Source organism: Leucopleurus acutus, assembly GCF_964270905.1.
Source record: "Leucopleurus acutus genome assembly, chromosome: 4".
NCBI classification, from domain to species: Eukaryota; Metazoa; Chordata; class Mammalia; order Artiodactyla; family Delphinidae; genus Leucopleurus; species Leucopleurus acutus.
The window spans coordinates 72,090,978-72,113,322 of record NC_139146.1 but is presented as its reverse complement, the minus strand read 5'-3'; the positions used below and the strand labels follow the sequence as shown (position 1 = coordinate 72,113,322).

At 39.5% G+C, this 22,345-nt stretch overlaps 1 protein-coding gene across 1 annotated transcript in view; it reads right to left on the bottom strand.

Moving 5' to 3' along the window:
* Positions 1–22,345, bottom strand: part of SPATA18 (spermatogenesis associated 18) — a gene marked incomplete at both ends in the record, with an annotated part of 157,624 nt that overhangs the window by 115,196 nt on the left and 20,083 nt on the right. The window contains 5 exons of the mRNA XM_082838140.1: positions 13,463–13,508; positions 16,337–16,420; positions 18,213–18,336; positions 20,792–20,967; positions 21,797–21,955. Coding sequence (XP_082694266.1) covers positions 13,463–13,508; positions 16,337–16,420; positions 18,213–18,336; positions 20,792–20,967; positions 21,797–21,955 — 589 coding nt within the window. The remainder of the gene's footprint in view (positions 1–13,462; positions 13,509–16,336; positions 16,421–18,212; positions 18,337–20,791; positions 20,968–21,796; positions 21,956–22,345) is intronic.

Genomic DNA, 22,345 nt, shown 5'->3' with positions numbered 1-22,345 from the left:
CTTAAACTTTGAAGAAATTATGACACATCCCCTCCACCCATTTACAATTCAATTTTTTTCACAGTCTAAAAGCTTGAGGAAGTCCAACAAAATTCTGATTTTTTTTCCCTAAAGCTACTTATAATACTTTTTGAGAGTAACAGACACTAAGTTATTTTACTTGGGAGGTGACCTTGCTCTGCTGATACCCTAGTCCATGGTCAGTCTGACTAGCAGCAGCCCAGGATTGGTCCTGGTCCTCTACTTCCAAATATAAAAATCAAAACAGGGTTTCCCTGGTGGCGCAGTGGTTGAGGGTCCGCCTGCCAATGCAGGGGACACGGGTTCATGCCCCGGTCCGGGAAGATCCCACATGCCGCGGAGTGGCTGAGCCCGTGAGCCATGGCCGCTGAGCCTGCGCGTCCAGAGCCTGTGCTCCGCAAAGGGAGAGGGCCGCGTACCGCAAAAAAAAAAAAAAAAAAAAAAATCAAAACAGAGCATTCTTGTTGTCCCTCGGGGTTATAAGCAAACATAGATCTGCAGGTTCATAAGAAGAAGGAAAGAATAAGCTTTCTTTTGTTTTCAATGACTCTATTGTCATAATTAAGAATATTTAGAAATTAATAAGTTCATTTAAATTTATTTATGGCTCTGGGGAAAGGGGTGTTCCAAGAGAGGAGGCTTAGTGGGACATGGGTATTATCTCCAAAGGGAATGACTTTCCAAAGTTTCTTTATGAAGTTCTTATTGTTCTTCAAAGCAGAGATCACTCAAGTGCTAGTGTACTCTGCACCATCCTGTAATTGACGGAGGGCTAACTCTTCTTAAGGCAACTCTCCAGTCCACAGAGACTAAAGCCAAACAAGATAAGTATTTCAGAAAACCCCATCAAAGAACAGACAATGGGATTACATCCAGTAATTAACAACTCCCCCTCATCTTTGACTTTTCCAAGGAAATGTCTCTCTTCCTGACACAAGATGTTCTCTTTCAGTGTGAATGTCAGAGATTATATTTTGCTCAAATAACAGTTTCTATGTTGTTAAATGTCTTTAAATTTTTATTCACTGTACGCTTGATTAGAAATGCCTTTTAGGTCCACCAGTACGGATGTCCACACATCAGATGGGCACCTCCATCCCAATGTCCGTATTGGTCTGAAATACGCCTAGGATTAAAAGGAAGTGTATTGATCAGACCTGTGTAACAAAGTTCATGTGATCAGAAACTGAAATTGGGCAAACCCTCATTATTTCTTAGATCTAGCATTTTTTATTTTTGTGGCTACAGAGAAAAGTTGCTGATAAATGCAGTTTCATGTGTTCCAAGAGACCTGTTACTTTTGGTCTTGTTTTGTTTCCAAACTGATTTCTTGAACAGATATGGATCACAATGAGATTCTCTCATCAAAGCCCAGAGATACTAGCCATATTGAATTAATTTACAGATGATTCAAAGCATGCATTCAGAATTCAAAAGAATGTATTATCAATATCATCCCTATCTTTATTTAAAGTGCAAGTACTTTGTTCGTCATGGATTTTTTTCATTAACTTTGACTTTTTTTTAATATTGCATTAAAATGTTATTTTATTACTGAGTTTTTGGTACCCAGTGCAACGGCTTGCCTCACCCGAGTCCAGATCCTGTGCATACTTCTCTTCCTAAAGGATCTCAGAAGAAAGGGAGAAGCCCCATTTGAAGAATATGGTTTATTTCCCCTCAGCAGGGGAACAGCAAAAATGGTTCTGATAATCTCTTCTATATGAGGCCTTCCAGGAACTTTGAAGATGCTACTAAAACCAATACTAGAGCCACTTTCTCTTATGCAAGTTTGCTGGATAAGGTTCACTGTTGGGCAATGCACAATTCTAGGGAACACTGCTCTCATCAGAGTCTAATTGGTGCTGCTCAGGACTGCTATCAGCCCACAAGCTATTGATTTTAGGTCCACCATTAAGTAAGGAGCTTGCATCAGAATTTAAATCAACTCTATCCCTAAGCATGCTGTTTAGTGCAGCTTTTTTTTTTTTTTTTCCCCGTAGCAAAACTTTCTCAACAAAGGAAGCAGTTCATTGATTTACAATCAGGTCCCAGCTCCTTGTTGATTGGCACTTTGAATAGCAGTGATCCAAGTGAGAGGAGCTCCCTGGGGTTGGGAAAAGCAAAATCTGCACCACTGAACGCTGACATCCTGTTTTCACCTCTCCTCGACTTCTTGATAGACACAGCTCCAGAAGCAAAACTAGTAACAAAGAGATGTCCTTGGAAACAGACCCCCTTCAACTTCTTCTTTAATCCTAACCCCTTTTCCTTATATCTTTAACACTCAGAACTTTTCCTTTCCATTTCCTGGATTGACTCTGGGGCAAAGTCACTATTACACTATTACACTATTCGGTTTAAGAGAGATAGGTACCTTACCCACAGTGACTTCTGTCCTCCTGGGACCATGCACAATGTCTATGTATTAAAATTAAATACTAAGTAGATGGATGCTCTGTTGTTAAAACTAAATACAAATAAGCTCTTGGCTTCCAAGAAAAATTGGAAAAATTTTTAGTGGAAAATTTTTAGTGGAAAATTTTTAGTGAAAAATTCCAATTTTTAGTGGAAAAATTGGGGATTTGATCCCCTTACCCAAAAGTCTGACCCAGGTGATACAGAGCCTAAAGACCTGGATTAAAGCCTCAGTGAAGGAGGGGGATGTATAAAATCCTTTGTAAAATTTTGTTTGGAGACTAGAATTTTCACTTAAACTTAGGTGTGTGGTCATTGGCAGAAGGAATATTTAACTGATAAATTCACTGACCTTAAAGACATAAATTTTAAGATCAATGCTCTCAGAAAAAATTATGTTAAAAAATAAAATAGAAAAAAAATACCAAAGCACGTCTAGAGAAGCCAAAATGCAAATCTACATTTTTTAATTGAAGTATAGTTAATTTACAGTGTTGCGTTAGTTTCAAGTATACAGCAAGGTGATTCAGTTATGCATATATATTCTTTTTCGGATTCTTTTCCACTATAAATTATTACAAGATATTGAGTATAGTTCCCTGTGTTATACAGTAGGTCCTGGTTTATTTTATATGTAGTAGTATGTATATGTTAATCCCAAACTCCTAATTTATCTCCTCCCACCCCCCATCCTGGAAATCTACATTTTTGACCGGAAACATTTCTGCTTCTTCAAAATTTACTTTTTAAGTAAATAGTTTTAATTAATGCTATAGAATTTTCTTCCTTTCATTTGTGACCTTTTTCAAACGCTCCCATATTATTCTTGTGAGTCCCTGTAATTTCTTAAGAGAGTTTCTCAGCAATATTATTCCATCTTCCAGGTGAAAACTGAAATATTTGCTTGGAATAACCCTAAGGGTCTCTGAAACTGACCTCCCTGCTCAGGACAGACCTGGGGAGTTTGGACCATGGGAAAAGCTAACAATCTGAAAAAGTTTGGAAACCTTCAAGGATGATTAAACCTTCAGTTTCTCCTATTCCATGTTTAAAAGCAAAGAACTATATTCAAAATATTTATTAACAAACTGAATCATGCCTCATTAAGAACTCCAAGTTAACAAGATGGTGGTGGTAGGTTGCATAAGGAAATTTAAAAATTAACACACAGAAAGCTTTGTTTTAGCAGAGGAATTTCTTCCCAGGCCTTGGGGATCAAATACATAAATACTTTATTAGGTATAATGATAGCTATTTAACACTTCACATTTTCTATCACACTTTTTGTATTTTATGCATGGCCATCCTCCATCAATTTAACTTATTCTCTAAATTTATGGAGAGCAGTAAAACTGGTCATTGTTATAGATTTTACCTAAGGAATTGCTATTTCCCAATTTGAGTCTTAGGACTGGGGGAGAGTAGCCTATTTCTTAAGCAACATTGCCATCTGGTGGCTGTTCATACATGTCCCAGACCTACGCGAACTAAAGAGACCTCAAGATTGGAATTGATTTATGTCCCACAATTTCCTTTAATTGTGGATCAAATTGGTTAAGGACAAAGGGATTACCCTGCCCCCCCCCAAATATTGCAACTTTTATTTCCAATAATCAGTGTTGTTTTGTTTTACAAGGCCACTTCTAGCTATTCAATGAAGAAAAGCTGAACCAAACAAGGAAAACATTAAGAAAAAATTTTAAAATCTATCATTATTTCCACGAAAGCACCATGTATTTCAAATACTGGCATATTCAATCTGAAGTTACATTTAGCCCCTCTGTATCAATATTTCTTTCTTGGAGCTTTTGAGAACCTAATTTTCAACACTAAGACACTAGTGATGAGAGATTATATTGCGCTCTGAAAACAGAAAAAGTGCTTTAGATTTTACGAATAGAAACTGAAACAGGTTCATTTCCAATCTTCTCTTTGGAACATTTGGTGAGTAAACAGGAAAAGCCAAATGTCTCTCCTCTATTTAATATTTGGGAAAATTCCAGTTGAGGTGGGCCACCTGTGAGGTCTAATATTTGGATGTCAGTTTCACTCTGTTTTAGATTTTCTCTAGAGATTCATGTGAATAATCATAAAACTGTTCCAAAGTCTGAATCATCCAGGTGACAAGCTCCATTTGGCAGACAACCATGAGTAAGCAAACTGTGGCCAATGGGGACTCGTTATTCTGTGTTTCTAACACAGTTTAGAAACTGTGTTTCTAACAGGTAGAAGGGAATGACTTATGAAATACACATTCTGACAGCTCAACAAAGAGGCTATCCAAATACGAAACACAAGAAAGGACATTTTTTAACCTCTAGGGAAGAAAAATAAAATTTCTATTCTTTTTTGTCCTCCTCTTTCTTTTATTGAAAATCTAATTATATAGTAATCTTTTTGTATATATGTACACAGATCAAGAATACATATACTAAATTTTCAGTAACTTACCTATTACTGGAGTAGGGCAAATAATATTCTCAGAGGCTTTTAAATTAATATATTATTTTCCATTTAGAAATTTAAGGACAGCATAATACATGCAATAAATTACTTCTGCAATACTCTGCTTGTGAGTCATTAAATCCAGATCGAGGGCAGTGCTTTTCAAACTTGTCTGCCAATGTTAAAAATACAGATGCCCCTGGAGATTCTGATTCAGTATGCTTGGAATAGAGTCCAAGAATCTATCTTTGATAAGTATGCCAAGTGATTTTCATCATCAAACAAATTGGGGAAATATTAATCAACATTTTTATTGAAGTGACTTAAGATGTAAGTATAATCACAACTCAGACTTATTGGAAGTTACACATAAGTTAAGAATTGTCATTTTTAATAACCCAAATATGCAAAAGTTTAGAAAATAGTTATTTTAAAATTTCATAAAATGCATGCATTATATGAATGAGGATACAAATTCATCTTTATAGGGAATGCTATTCAGTGGGTTCTAATTTTGAATAATATCCATTTGTCTCTTTCACTGATTCATAATTACATTAAAGGTTAGGTACCTGTTTTTAAGAAGTGTAAATAGATTTACAGTAGAGAGACTAACTAGGAAAACAAAACCCTGATAAAGCAGAAGAGAACAAGAAAGAGAAAATAGAAGTAAAGATGCAAAGGCATAACATGTGAGGGACTGAAGGAGAAACATGAATGCTGGAAAAGCAACACTGACATAAATACTGGGTTTAAGGGAATTTTATTTTATGATACACTTGATAGAAGGGTGAAGAAAATAAGGCAAAAGGGAAAGATAAGCAGAAGTATAAAGAATAGGGATAAATAAGAGATTTCCATTTTGAGCCTTTTATTCCGTAATGAGTTTATTGAGTGAAAAGTCTGTTTATCAGAGTCAGAATTCTTCTTTCACTTGTAAAAGTTCATAAAATCTAACTCCCAGTGGTGAGCAGCATCTGTAATTCTAGAAAACCAATAGGTCTGAGGAAGAATTTCCTGAAACAGGTCTTCTAGAACAGTACTTCTTCAAGAACTCCATGAAAAAAAAGGTTTCCATGGCAAAATAAATTTGGAGAGTCTGCACATGACATTCTCTTTGAAGTGCCCCACAAACAGTAGATTAAAGGCTCTGAGGTCCTATAGAGATTTGTTTGAATCACATTTAACACATTATTTTCCAAACTTAGTTGGCCACAGGACACATTTTTTTAGTTCACATCTTATTAACATTCTGTAGAATCAGGGAGAAGAGGGTGGGGCTCAACATCAGAAAACCTGGGTTGAACTTTTGCTCCAATATTTACGTACTTCGTGACCTGGGTCAGGTTACTTAATAACTTAACCTTAGCTTCCCCATCTGTAAAATGGGTTTAATAATGCGTAGCACAACATCTGGCACATAAAAAATGTTGGATTAAGTACTAGTTACTTGTATTCTGCAAAGGCTATTCTGAGAAACATCTTAAGCTTTCTGTCAAATTATCAGTAAGAAGCGTATGTATTAAAGGATGCCATCACTCTTCTTAACATCAGAAGAAATTTATTTTTCCAGTGAAAGAAAACCTGAAAATTTTTCTTTTATTTTTCCTCCCTCCACCCCCAACCCTTTTTATTTTCAGTTAGGCAATTTCAAATCAAACCAAGAAAGGTCAGAAATCAGTGACATCACATCCAGGCCAGTGATATGCAGCAGAGAGTTGTCATAAACAACAGGATAGAATGGATACAAACGGGTCTTAGATAAAGATAACCATTATCTTAGTCTGTTCGGGCTGCCATAACAAAAATAGCATAGAGTGGGAACTTACTCAACATTTATTTCTCACAGTTCTGGAGGCTGGGTTGTCGAAAATCAAGGTGTCAGCAGCTTCAATGTCTGGTGAGAACCCGCTTTTGGGTTCATAGACGGTCATCTTCTTGCTGTGTCCTTACATGGCAGAAGGGCTGAGGGAGCTCGAGGGGGTCTCTTTTATAAAGGCACTAATCACATTCATGAAGGCTCCACCCTCATGACCTAATCACCTCCCAAAGCCCTCATCTCCAAACACCATCACATTGGGGTTTAGGTTTCAACATATGGATTTTGCGGGGACACAAATATCCAGTCTAAAGCAACCATTTCTAAGATGAAGCCGCCTTCTGGAAACACAGATTCCTGCCGAGTAAAACTCTACTGGTGCCAAACACAAGAGTGTAATAGGTGTAACTTGGTTTTCATGCCCTTGACCATCCCATTCAAAGGGTAAAATTCCATTATATATCCTGCCAACCCTAATCACATGCTAAAGGACCTAATAGTCCTTCATCTCCCTCTCTATCCATATGACTTCCTGAAAAGACTCCAAAACCTCCTGACACCATGACTAGAACATCATTTAACATGCATCAAGGGACTTCCCTGGTGGCGCAGTGGTTAAGAATCCGCTTGCCAATGCTGGGGACATGGGTTCAGTTCCTAGTCTGGGAAGATCCCACGTGCCATGGAGCAACTAAGCACAACTACTGAAGCCCACATACTTAGAGCCCATGCTCCGCAACCAGAGAAGCCACCGCAATGAGAAGCCCACACACAACAAAGAAGAGTAGCCCCCGCTCACTGCAACTAGAGAAAGCCCGCATGCAGCAACAGAGACCCAATGCAGCCAAAAATAAATAAATTAAAAAAAAAAAAAAAGCATAGACAAATGCTTCCTAAATGAATCAATGATGAATGAATGAATAACTGTTTCCATTCTCATTTCAACTTTGTGACCCACAGAGCCAGGCCAATCCTAAAGTCTGTTATTCTGAAGACACAGCTCTGAACTTTGTTCCCTGGTCTAAGATAGAAGCAAGTAGGAGGGGTGTATAATGCCACATCTGCCCAGCATCCCAACATCAGAAATTAATTGTGAAAGGGTCCAATTCATCAAATGGCATTCAAGAGTTTCTGACAATTATCCGATTACTAACTTTTCCAAAATATATTTCACATCACATTTCAAGACATTATTTTGGTTGTATCCTGAAATTATGGCTTAAACTATATTGAAATAAAGCTATAACATGCCCATTTATCATATTTTTTGTTGCTTACCCAATAACAAATAGAGTTACCTGCCTGGTTTTTTTTGTTTTTTGGGTTTTTTACATCTTTATTGGAGTATAATTGCTTTACAATGGTGTGTTAGTTTCTGCTTTGTAACAAAGTGAATCCGATATACGTATACACATATCCCCATATCCCCTCCCTCTTGCGTCTCCCTCCCACCCTCCCTATCCCACCCTTCTAGATGGACACAAAGCACCGAGCTGATCTCCCTGTGCTGTGTGGCTGCTTCCCACTAGCTATCTATTTTACATTTGGTAGTGTATATATGTCCATGCCACTCTCTCACTTAGTCCCAGCTTACCCTTCCCCCTCCCCATATCCTTAAGTCCATTCTCTACGTCTGCGTCTTTATTCCTGTCCTGCCCCTAAGTTCTTCAGAACCTTTTTTTTTTTTTAGATTCCATATATATGTGTTAGCATATGGTATTTGTTTTTCTCTTTCTGACTTACTTCACTCTGTATGACAGTCTCTAGGTCCATCCACCTCACTACGAATAACTCAATTTCATTTCTTTTTATGGCTGAGTAGTATTCCATTGTATATATGTGCCACATCTTCTTTATCCATTCACCTGTCGATGGACACTTAGGTTGCTTCCATGTCCTGGCTATTGTAAATAGTGCTGCAATGAACATTGTGGTACATGCCTCTTTTTGAATTATGGTTTTCTCAGGGTATATGTCCAATAGTGGGATTTCTGAGTCATATGGTAGTTCTATTTTTAGTTTTTTAAGGAACCTCCATACCGTTTTCCATAGTGGCTGTATCCATTTACATTCCCACCAACAGTGCAAGAGGGTTCCCTTTTCTCCACGTCCTCTCCAGCATTTATTGTTTGTAGATTTTTTGATGATGGCCATTCTGACTGGTGTGAGGTGATATCTAATTGTAGTTTTGGTTTTCATTTCTCTAATGATTAGTGATGTTGAGCATCCTTCCATGTGTTTGTTGGCTGCCTGGTTTTGATACACTAATTGCCAGTAATACTATGGAAAGTATGATGTTCATGCTGGCACCCAGGGGGCAATTTTTATTTTTTTATTTTTTTGCGGTACGCGGGCCTCTCACTGTTGTGGCCTCTCCCGTTGCGGAGCACAGGCTCCGGACGCGCAGGCTCAGCGGCCATGGCTCACGGGCCCAGCCGCTCCGTGGCATGTGGGATCTTCCCGGACCGGGGCACGAACCCGTGTCCCCTGCATCGGCAGGCGGACTCTCAACCACTGCGCCACCAGGGAAGCCCATGGGGGTCAATTTTTTAAGCGTGAAATTATCGCATCACACTGCATTTGAAAGAAAATTAGTTCCTGCTTCATTTTCGATGCCCCTATTCACTCAATGTATTAAGGCCAACAGCCTTCACCGTTTTCGTATTTAAATGGCATATGCGGAATGTCACTTACCCGTATGGTTCCTGGGCTCACATTTCAATGACCTAATGCAGTTTGGAATACTAGCTTCTTAAAATCTCCATAACACATTACCCTTAACTATAGGTATGATATTATTCAAAGTCATACTACTAAGAAGTCTTCCATTCAACACAAACTTTATAGAACACTATTGGCAGCAATCTGCCTTGTGAAGGATTTGCAGGTGCCTAAAAGTGAATTCTAATGCTCTGCAACTTGCCATTTCTTAGGAATATGGCAAGTGGAGGACACAGCTGCGGTAATTGGAAGTATTAGCTGGATCTCTGGGCCCCTCCCCCCGCACTCATTTTATGGTTGATGATGATCTTAGGATTATAGTTTCAGTAGATACTTGTAAAAGGACTGAGTAATTCACCTGTGGATGACATAACTGAGTTACATTCTTTTGTGAAGTTCACCATATTTCTCCCATTGTCTTGCATAACTTTCTTATATATAGGTATTTGCCCCCCAAATGAATTCTTCAATTGATATGTGGCACTCTCTCTTTTAAATTTGCTCTACTGGCTGTATTTTTTTTTTCTTTCTTCCATCATATATGCTGTCTACGACAGGAAAAACACAAAGGAATGCAACTGGACATGACATTAAGCTCCAGGAGAGCCCGAACCGTGTCCATCACTACATCCCTAGCAGTACATACTGTATCTTGCACACGGGAGGTGCTCAATGAACTTGTGACTGTATGAATGAATGAATGAACGAACAAACCAATAAACAAAAGAACTGATGCTATAGGCCATAGAGGAACAAAAGAAAACAGGAGAGAATATTATTCTGAAATAAAAAGGCTTGGAAGAAGACCACATGGTGTATTGGATGAACAGGTTCCTAACCTATTTTACACTGAAGACAACCTGGATTTCTCGTGGGGAGAAACTGAAATAATGTACATAAAAACAGTATAGGACTCCTCAGAGAGTGTCTTGAATATGAAGACAATGAATTGTGAATAAAATAACCTGAATCTGATAATTAAGCTGCAGCACGGAATCACAGCATCATGGAGTCAACCCCAGAGCAGAGGTACCATTGATATTTATTGAGGGAATTTGTGGCCCTGGTTCAGACCTCAGAAAATGGAGATGGGTGAAGGGAATCTGCAAGGAAAGCAGTTCATTGCAAAGAACCTACAAGTACAGAAGCACTTTTTTTTCTTAATTTCATGATTAGATGTTAAACTGATAATACAAAAACTAACATGTATTCAAGTTACAAAGAAAGAGTTTATCACTTGTCAAAGTCACCAAGGTTAAGGTGCACACCCTGATGAAATGAGTAGAGGTCAGCCTCCCTTGGTTTTGTGGATCCTTTCCAAGAATTAGTCTAGACTAACTGCCATGGCCTGTGCAATTACGGATCAAATCAGAGACTTGAGAAATGGCAAGTGGCCAGACAGGGTACAAAGCAAATAAACTGAGTACATGTGACCTTTTTCCCAATCAGATGCATTCCCATATTTCACTCCTAAAAAATTCTGATATGTAGGCATTCTCATTATTTAGTGAGATTTTAGAAAAGACCTTTTAACATATAACACATTCTATGGTTTTAATATACACCAGCTTCTCCAGGAATGCATTTACTATGTAAATTAAGGCACAGCTGTAAGTTTTTGTTCAAAACTTTACCAAGAGTTTTTCACCATTCCAGAAAACCCATGACATTAGTGTTTATGATATTGCCAGTACAACGCACATTGATCTGCACTTGTAGCTAGTAATTCTACATAAAGGCGTAAGCGTCTGATGACTTTATCTTCCGGGATAGTCATACCCAAGCTTTTTTGTTGAAATACATTCTATTTTATTAAAAACTGCTTTCCTTTTTTCCGATTTATATTACAGTTCAAGTACTATATTCGTTGTTTAAAAGTATATATGCCTATAAATCATATTAACTTTGAACATCATTTCAGAATAGCCAAAATAAAATATTTGTTATGAAAGAGGGCGTGAGTCTGGGAGGGTTGAGAGAACCACTGATCCCATCCACCCTCGCTATGCAGTGAAACTGAGGCTCAGAGAGACGCAGTAATTTGCTTAAGGTCACCAAGCAAGCTCTTGACCAAGTCAGAACTGGAGTTACCTGGGCACTGGGTTCTCCTTCCAGCACGCGGCCCTGCCTCAAAGTGATGACTACATAAACGCAGAGGGAGAACAATTAAGTTCACGCTTCAGAATGAGTTGGTGACCATTAGACCCAAAGGGTGGAGACTGGGGAGGTCTCTCCCCGTCCCTGTGTCCCAGCACAAGAGGCAAGATGCTTTAGAGAAGATTTTTTTTGTTTTTTTGGGGGGTTTTTGGTTTGTTTGTTTTCACCTAAAAAGCCCCAGGTGCTGGTCCTGGTGCTGAGATTACACAAACTGAGCTGTGACCAGTTCAGCGCTTCTCTCTAAAAGGCACACAGCAAAAGCTGTCATTTGCAAAGCTTGTGTTTAAAACCAGCATTAAAGTGAAAAGAATTTAAAAAAAACCCAAAAACAGAAAGAACAGTATTCATCTTGAGAAAGCAACACTCCATTATAATCTTGAATGTGAACTTTTTCAACAGTACTTCACAGTGAAGAAATCAAGGGATAGACATTCAATTTAAAATCCATAAATGGTACCCTTAGCTTTTAGCCTTGGGTTTAAGTGTTTTTAGTCAGATGGAGTTCTTACGCGCTCTGAGTTTGTAAACAACCAGGTGGAATAGGTAAAGGGTGTGTCCCAGGAAGCTTTTATATTTCACACGTACATTAATACTGCCCGAAATATTCCCGGGAGATAAACACAAGGTAATTAACATTTATCTCCAAACTGGCTTCTATCCAAATCACAGCTCAGCATTTATGAAGCAAGAGGATTCTCTCAAGTAAGTAGCTTCAACAAACAGTGCTCAACTCAGCCACACTGGGCACTTCACAGTAAGAAAAGAGAAGCAGGCCAATGAACTATATTCTCCTAAATCATCATCACCTACCTTTAGCCTGAAGTCACTGCTATGCTATAAGTTCCCCAACCTGAGACTAGGGCTGTCTTCCAAACCCCCAAAGAAAATTAAAACACCCCAGATTGTTTTCCAGTTAAAGCTAAAACCAGCAATTATAATATTTATGATCAGTTTATAAACTGAAATGACTCCTCTTGTCTTTTGGACTCAGCACGGTAAAGATTTTCCACTTTAGCTCTTGTAGTTGCTATAAAAGAGCCTCGTATTTCAGGATGAGAATCCTGAACCTGTGTAATAGACTTTGCTTCAAATTAATATGATCCTAAATACCTAGGCAATTGTGTTTTTTTGTTGTTTTTTTGTTTTTTGCTGTACGTGGGCCTCTCACTGTTGTGGCCTCTCCCATTGCGGAGCACAGGCTCCGGACGCATAGGCCCAGCGGCCATGGTTCACGGGCCCAGCCGCTCCGCGGCATGTGGGATCCTCCCGGACCGGGGCACGAACCCGTGTCCCCCGCATCAGCAGGAGGGCTCTCAACCACTGTGCCACCAGGGAAGCCCTAGGCAATTGTTTTTTATCAAATTAATGGAATCTGTATCTATAAAATAAAATAAAATGCTATATATCTGTACAAATGCGCTAAGCCAAAACATTTAACTCTCTGTGTGAAGTGATACACAGAATTGCCTTTTCACATTATTTTAGTGAGGTCTGAGGCAGACAGCAGGCAGGTGGAGGCACTGGGTAAGTTGGCCATTGCAGACATCCTGGGCAGAGGAACATGGCTGGTGGTTTTAAAACCCTAGGGAGAAAAGTAAACGGTTCATTATTATGGTCCATTTCTTTTGGGAAGACCTAAAAGAAAGGTGGATGGTTAATCTAAGTTTACATCAATCAAATCTCTCCATGAGAGCCTCTTCCGGTGTCACCCACGGCACCTGCTGTGGTACCATCCGCAAGAAGGCCCAGAAATAAGAGGTGTGAAGTGGAGGTGAGAAATGTTCTCCAAGGAGCAAAACATTCACTTTGCTGCACGATGCTGAGCTCTAAAAGCAACAATAAAAAGCAGAAACTTTGTTCCATCTAGACCATCCGACTTACTTGGCAATCCACACCTTATTGGAGAAGGACTCCGGCTTCGAGATATCTGGAAAATATAAAAGTGTAGTGCGAATTACACAGTAGATGGAGCTCAAAGAAAGAATCCTTTTGATGTTTTTTTCCTAAAACCAGCTAAAGAGTTTATCTGAAGCAGTTTAGAACTATGATGGTTTCCCCCTAAGGCTGAGCACTGTGATTCCTTTTATACTTCCTGAAGTAAATGGACACTCAACTTAGCTTAAATTATATTATTAACTAAAAGCTGAGCTCCGTGGCCTAGTTGTTTATTGGGTTTTGTTGCTGTGGTTGTTTTTAGTGGTTGCTAAACACTTTGAGACTGGATGTTCACTGGCCATACTGAAGTCTATGCTTTCCAGAAAATACTTATTATTATTATTAATGAAAGCTAAAATGATCCAATACTCTCTGGCACATCCTTTATATGAATTATGTCATGTGTCCAAAATGCTGTCCTATTAAGGAGGGTCACTGGGAAGCCAGAAAAGAGCCATTTTTCAAATCTCACCTTTGCTTTCACTGAGGAAAACCTACCCCCATATCTACAAGCCTGCGATGGCTCGGAAATAACTGACCACAATTGTCATTCTTGCTGTGAGCTTTCAAGCACTTTAGATAAGTAGACGTTAACAAAGATGGAAGCTGTTCTGGATATGAGGTCTCAAACCAGTCAACCAGATTAACCAAAAATGTTTGTACCGGGGGCTTCCCTGGTGGCGCAGTGGTTGAGAGTCCGCCTGCCTATGCAGGGCACACGGGTTCGTGCCCCGGTCTGGGAGGATCCCACATGCCGCGGAGTGGCTGGGCCCGTGAGCCATGGCCGCTGAGCCTGCACGTCCGGAGCCTGTGCTCCGCAACGGGAGAGGCCACAACAGTGAGAGGCCCGCGTACCGAAAAAAAAAAAAAAAAAGTTTGTACCGGGCTCGTCGTAAAGAGATGATGCTGGAAAGGGACAGGATTTGAGCAGCAGCTTCACCTTTGAGCACCTACTTTAGTCTATCAAAAGCTTAAGTTTGCTCTCCCTGGGCACAAAGTAGGAAAAAGAGAGGATGGGTTCAAACATACACAGGTACTTATTCCAGAGGGACATTGCCCATTGCTAAGCTTTCCAGTGATGGTCCAGAGTTAAAACTTGCCAGGGCTGTGAGTGCCACAGGTGTCTAATATGGCTCTTTCTTCTGACAGAACGCTTCCTCTTAGAATGAGCATTGTGATTCTTCCAGTATAAAACTCATAATATGTCTTTTTCATTTATCAGCCCATTAAATGTACTGTCCTTTCGCTTTTTCCTACTGTGAATACCTATTTGGCAATAAGGATAATTAAGTTATATTAAAATCAGCAAGAGCTAAAGAACTGTGTCTGACACATGGCTTTCCATTCTCAGGCCATTTCTTTCATGGGGATAGTCGTCCCCAGTTTCCCAGCCCACAAAAATTCTGCCAGATCACATAACAACTCCACCGTGAACTAAAGCCAGAGGGAATCTCTACCTCCTCCGACAGCTGTAACATTCAGTTACTTTGTTGAAATCATACTGATCTTCCTATATTGAAACACATTCAGGGAGGAAACCATGTTTTAGTCATTTCTGTATCGCCCACACACACATACACACTAGCATCCATCCGATAACGGAAAAAATGTTTGATAAGAACGGTATCAGGGCTTCCCTGGTGGCACAGTGGTTAAGAATCCGCCTGCCAATGCAGGGGACACGGGTTCGAGTCCTGGTCCAGGAAGATCCCACATGCTACAGAGCAACTAAGCCCGTGTGCTACAACTACTGAGTCCTGCACTCTAGAGTCCGCGAGTCACAACTACTGAGCCCGTGTGCTACAACTACTGACGCCCGCATGCCTAGAGCCCGTGCTCCACAACAAGGGAAGCCACCGCAATGAGAAGCCTGTGCACTGTAACGAAGAGTAGCCCCTGCTTGTCACAACTAGAGAAAGCTCGCGTGCAGCAACGAAGACACAATGCAGCCAAAAATAAATAAATTTATATAAAAAAAAAGAATGTTATCAAACATAATGTTTTGTTGAGAGGGGTTTAGAAGTTTAGGGCTAGAGTTGCATCGCTAGAGATAATTTCAGAGAAGTTGCCTTCTCTACCACTCTCCCTAAAACAAGTTTGAACAAATATTTAAAGAATTTTTATTTGGAGGAGCAGCAAATTGTTAGCCTATCTGGTATCTTAACATGTCTTGGTCTAGATCTCTATTCAAAAGGCATTGACTAAATATTATGTGTTGAATGAATGAACAGTGGTGAATCATAATAATGTTAGTTTTTAGGGATACTATAACCACAGTTTTCAGAGATGTTTTTGCTGTTATTTTTTTCTTTGATATATGTGTTAGTAATCCTAAGAATGAATACACAGAGACTAATCTTAATTCTTCCTACTTTGAAGTTTGGAGGAAAATTAAGACCTGCAATGCCCTTTATACAGTATTAAAATCCAGACCATTTGAGCAATTTCTCCAAACTCATACAAGAAGTTCTAGAGATACCAGAGACTGATGTGTGCAGAGATCAGTTGACTAAGATGTCCTATTCTCTGCTCAGGAGACTTATAGCTAATAGCCCATTTTCATTTAAAGATAAAAATAAAACACGAAATAACTAAAGTCTATTATTCTTTCAACTAATGGAAAAAAACTACTTCTACTTCCTTCTTTCTAGACTGATAAATTCCTTAGCCAAGGTGGTATAAAAATCCATCTGGGGTGATTGTAGTAGGTTCTCTTTCTACCTACAAACTTATCATCGCCTCTTTTATAGGTGACTGTGGACAAAAAAACCCGTCAACCATAAGATGATTTTGTGTAAAAATGATTAGACAGATACATACCGTGTTTAAACTAACACGGCTACGAGGGCAGATGGGACTTAAACTCCTGCTTCGACATCGACTTAGAGATCGCACTGAATTCCACTAGAAAAAAAGAAAGAGAAAAATATTCAATAGTTTGTGAAAGCCCAGGTGGCTTAAAACAATACTCATATCCCATAGAACGAACAAGAGGTTTTCCTGATACGATTACACTTGCCCGTTACTGGTCGCCAGTAAGTACACTCATTTGCTATAGCTGCCCAATATTTGACAGTAGCTCTAGGGTACTTCTCAAATAAAATCCCATTACAATGAACTTTGGGATATTCAAATTCATGATGCTAGGGGAACTTTGTTTTGATGAGTAAACTGTTAGAAATTACATTCAAGTTTGCAAGTGTTGGAGAACGTAAGCTCCATCTGGTCAGGAATTTGTGTTTGTTTTGTTCGTTGCTGAATCCTCAGCATCTAAACACAGAGCTTGGGTCATAAATAACTATCGAATAAAATGAATTAATGAATAAGTGAGTGAGTGAATCACTACTGTGGCCCACCTACTGTCCAACTAAGTTAATGAACAAAAAGAAAATTTTATTTCCTATAATGAGATTTTACTAGTCAAAGTCTTCTCATCAATTCCCGTCATTCAACCCTTTCCCGGGTTCTCGCTTTTAGGGCATTTTCTTTGTTTTAGGAGTCTAAGCTTGGGTGAATATTGGTGACATACTGGAGGGGAGAGAAGAAGGAAGTTAAAGGCAATTTGCTATTTGATGGAGAACATAAGAATAGTGGCTATTTCCTCTCCCTCCCCTCCAAATTGCACTGCAGACAGTTTACAAGAGTTCCTTAACAGAGGGTAATTGTTGTAAGGGCAAGAAGCACGTTTTATGAGTTCATTCATTGTAGAGCACGTGCTCTACACGTTGCCAAGTCAACGCAAACCAGTTTCTATGGGCTCAACTCTTACAGCACAGAATATTTTCATTGAGATACTTTATGCTACAGTGGGATATTTAAGCTTAAGTTCTTTTAAATACACTACTCCACTTCTCCACTTCATGTGTGAAAAGCTGCCATGAAGCACTTCCCCTATCCTCCAGGTCAAAGAGAACAGGAACTGAGACCACCCAGATGGTGGCTTTGCTCTGGACCTGGGAGCTCCTCTCCTGAATTCACTTAACTTCTAGAAAGGGCAGGGTAATACTCCATAATGGGAACACAATATAGACTATCCAAGCACCCGTAGCAACAAGTTCCAACATCCTCTCCCCACCTTAACACACACACTTACACACTTGCATACCTAAGACTCCATTCTGAAGGCTGTCCAATTATTTAACATGTTCAAAACATTCTACAGCCAATGTATATAGGAAGCAACCCTCCAAAACTGATTGGCTCTTCTCTCCCCGCCTCCTCTGCCCTCTTTTTCTCCATCCCTCCCCTCCCTACACATCGTACCAAGGAGAGAAAAACAGGACACATTCATCATATCCCAAAATACAGAACTATCAGTAAAAATTGGGCCAATTGTTTTCTGATAGTTAATCGATCACTTTTAAATGCTTAGAACTGTAGAGGGCCTCTAAAAGTTGAGCTCAAGGGGCTTTGCCCTTATAATAGCATCATATTTCTAAGACAGAGGAGGCAAATAGGACCAGTTCTATCTTGTAAATAAAGCAATAAACAAAGAAATGACTGCCAGGAAATGATGAAGAAGAATCAAAGAAAAGAATCTGTTCTTTCCCAGCCAGTCCCTTTCCTCTCCTTTGTACGAAATCTTATCAAATAACCCTTTATGAACTTCTTTTATAGAATCTCTGGGTTTATAAATGTTCTCGAACTTGTGAATCAAACACTTGGGCTGAATTGTCATTATGCAAGGGCACCATACAAAAGCCCCTCTCCTGGTGACAGCTTCTCCCTTCATAATGACACAGTCATTCTCCATGAGAGCAGGCCACACGTGATAGAAGACCAAGGGAGCCGTGAAATCGGAGTCATAGCTTCGACGGTACCTATTTTAAACACCCAAAAGAACAAGAAAGAGAAGATAAGCAGTTATGTAACCTAACTGGGAGGGAAGCGGACATCAGTGTAAATTCTCATCTTTTATTCTGCTCACACTTAGATAAATATGGATCCTGATTCTATTATTAAAGAGATAGTTGTGGGCTCCTAGAATAGGAACCACTGATAACAAGGACCCGACATGGGCTCACTAAAAACAAGTCATGTCATAGAGAACAGACTGGTGGTTGCCGTGGGGGAAGGGTTGTGGGAGGGATGAACTGGAAGGTTGGGGTTAGCGGATGCAAACTAGTATATTTATTTATTTTTTATTTTATTTTATTTATTTATTTATTTATTTGCGGTATGTGGGCCTCTCACTGTTGTGGCCTCTCCCGTTGCGGAGCACAGGCTCCAGACACGCAGGCTCAGTGGCCATGGCTCACAGGCTCAGCCGCTCCGCGGCATGTGGGATCTTCCCGGACCGGGGCACGAACCCGTGTCCCCTGCATCGGCAGGCGGACTCTCAACCACTGCGCCACCAGGGAAGCCCCAAACTAGTATATTTAGATGGATAAACAACAAGGTCCCACTGTAGAGCACAGAGAACTATATATAATATCCTATGATAAACCATAATGAAAAAGAATATTTTAAAAAGAATATATATAGAGATGCATATGTGTAACTGAATCACGTTGCTGTAGAGCAGAAATTAACACAGCATTGTAGAAGTGCAATGTGCTATCACTGCACAATGGAGCCACCCCAACACAATACTGTAAATCAATTATACTTCAATTTTTTTAAACTGACAAAAAAAAAAGTCATGTCAGACTAGTCTTGTTCCTTGTCAGGATTACAAGAATTGTAATTCAGGGAAATGCTAGAAACAGAGACCATCTAAGTCCCACAGGCAACCTATAAGATTTCTCATGCTGGGGACTTCCCTGATGGCGCGGTGGTTAAGAATCCGCCTGCCAGTGCAGGGAACACGGGTTCGAGCCCTGGTCCAGGAAGATCCCACATGCCGCGGAGCAACTAAGCCCGTGCGCCACAACTGCTGAGCCTGCGCTCTAGAGTCCGTGAGCCACAATTACTAAGCCCGCGAGCCACAGCTACTGAGCCCGCGTGCCGCAACTACTGAAGCCTGCGTGCCTAGAGCCCATGCTCTGCAACAAGAGAAGCCACCGTAATGAGAAGCCCGTGCACCGCAACGAATATTAGCCCCCGCTCACCGCAACTAGAGAAAGCCTGCCCGCACGCAGCAGCGAAGACCCAAAGCAGCCAAAAATAAATAAATAAATAGATTTATTTTAAAAAGCAATTAAAAACAGAATTACCATATGATCCAGCAATTCCACTTCTAGGTATTTATCCAAAGAAAACTAAACACTAATTTGAAAAGATATATACACCCCCATGTTCATTGCTGCTTTATTTACAATAGCCAAGATGGACATCTAAGTGTTCATTGATGGACTAATGGTTTAAAAAGCTGTGGTATCTATACAATGGGATACTATTTTGCTATTTAAAGAAAAGAGAATGAAATCTTGTCAAGTGAGACAACATGGATGGACCTCGAGGGCATTATGAAATAAGTCAGACAGAGAAAGACAAATGCCACACAATCTCACTTATATGTGGACTCTAAAGCAAACAAACAAACAAAAACCAAGCTCACAGATACAGAAAACAGATTAGTGATTGCTGGACATGGGGGCAAAATGGGTTAGGGAAGTCAAAAGGTACAAACTTCCGGTTACAAAAGAAATGTTATGCAGACGTATAACTGTTAACAATATAGTTAATAATACTGTATTGCAAATTTGAAAGTTGCTTAGAGAATAGATCTTAAAAGTTCTCATTGGAAGAAAAAAAAGTTTTGTAACTATATATGGTGACTGATGGTGATAATCATTTCACAATATATACAAATGTAGAATCATTATTGTTGTAGACGTGAAACTGATACAATCTTATAGGTCAGTTTTACCTCAATAAAAAAATTTTAAACAATAAAAAGCAATATATGTCTGTATTTCTATAGCACTTTTTTTTAACATCTTTGTTGGAGTACAACTGCTTTATAATGGTGTGTTAGTTTCTGCTTTATAACAAAGTGAATCAGCTATACATATATCCCCATACCTCCTCCCTAGCACTTTTATTTTAAAGAGTTCCAAACAGACTCCAGGTACTCATTAGTTCTCCCCAGGACCAATATGTTCAATGGAAATCATAACATCACCTCTGAAGCACATTTGACGTAGAAGGAAAATGACCCCAGAAGAGGGCCCTGCCCTGTAGTACAGAGAAGTATATGGCTGGGTCTGAAAATCAGGTAATGTCTGTTGATTTCCCCACCCAGAGCTCTTTTCCCTAAATTGTTCCCAGAGAATACAGACAAGATAATTTATTTATAAAGAATCCCTTAGCTTCTGCTCCTATGTCTCTTACTTGCAATCATTAAAAACTTCTCCATCGGCCCCAACTGCAATGTCGAGGGGTGGGTCTAAAGTCTGCATTGCAAACGCAATGCAACATATCTCCTGGATGAAGTTACTGAGGAGGCGAAAATCAACTTCAGGAGGGAATGAAATCTTGGGATTGACATTCATGGCTCGGATCACATCCTGAAAAACAAAAAGATGGCATCACCTTGTTACCAACCTGTGAAATACACACTGAAAATCCTAAGGACGTTATGACTGCTGGGAGGGGGAAAGAGCATGTGAGTGAAAACAAGGTAAACTAGAAGAGAAGTGCATGTGCTGAAACAGAGAAGGAGGAAAGATGACAGAGAACAAATGACATACTAAAGGCCAAGAAAGTCTCCATAAACAAAAAACTAAAGCAAAAACCCTTAGTAGCTTTTATTTATTATTTCCTTATTTTTCTATTCTGAGCAAGTTATATAATTGCCAACACAGGACTCTGACTTGTTCATAAACTATAATAATAATTATAATAGCTTGCTCTTATTGAGAGTTTACTCTGTGCCAACTCTTGTGCTAAGCAAATTACCTGCTTCCTTTCATTTAATCCTCTCAAAAACTCTATGGGGTCATGACCGTTGTTGCTCCCATTTTAAGATTAGAAAACTAAAGCACAGAGAGGTTAAATAAATGTGCAAGGTCACACAGCTAGTAAGTGGCAGAACCAGGATGCAAATCCATAGCTATCTTTCCCAAAATCATTGCTCCTAAGCACTATGGTATTCTATCTTCCAATCTTAAGAGCCAGTCTGAAGAATAAAACTAGAAAGCTCAAAATATTTTCCTCATAATATGTCTAAGAAAGAAAGAGCCAATAATGACTGGTTCTACAAAATATATTGGATACTCATTCCCGCTCTTCCATTACATAGATGCGACACTAAGCTGGATGGATTTCTGAGTTATTAGTATTCATTATAAACAGCAGCAGCAGCAAACCAGTCCCAATAAAAGACCCAACACTTACATTAACACTGCTTTGGGAATCATATAGATCAAGATGACAAACGATATAATCCAAGACAGCATCCTCAAAGTCGTTTGACCCTGCATAAGACGATGTCAGCGATTTCCTCACACGGATCTTAAAGTGTCTGAATGCCGTTTTAGCTACCTGGAACGCCTCCTGCACATAAAAGTACAGCAAATTTATCTGGTGGGAGGAGGGAGGTAAAGAGGTCCAAAGCAAGGAATGAAGAAAGAATGCCCAACAAAAATTCAACATCATATTGGACTTCTGGTAACTAAATCCAGCGGTCAAAACTACTTTTAATCTGGGAGAAAATACATATCTAAATCTTGGAAAGTACATAAATACATATAAGACTACCCATATTCACTAATTTCAAGACAGTTGACCACTGTTCTGGTAATCCTGATTGCAAGGAGCAGGACGATGCAGGCATTCAAGGAAATAAAATCACCTGTGGTTACATAAATACTTGAAATATGCTAGTTGATGCTTTGATCCCACAGCAATATCATACTACTGGTCAAGAAATAAGAGAAAATTATC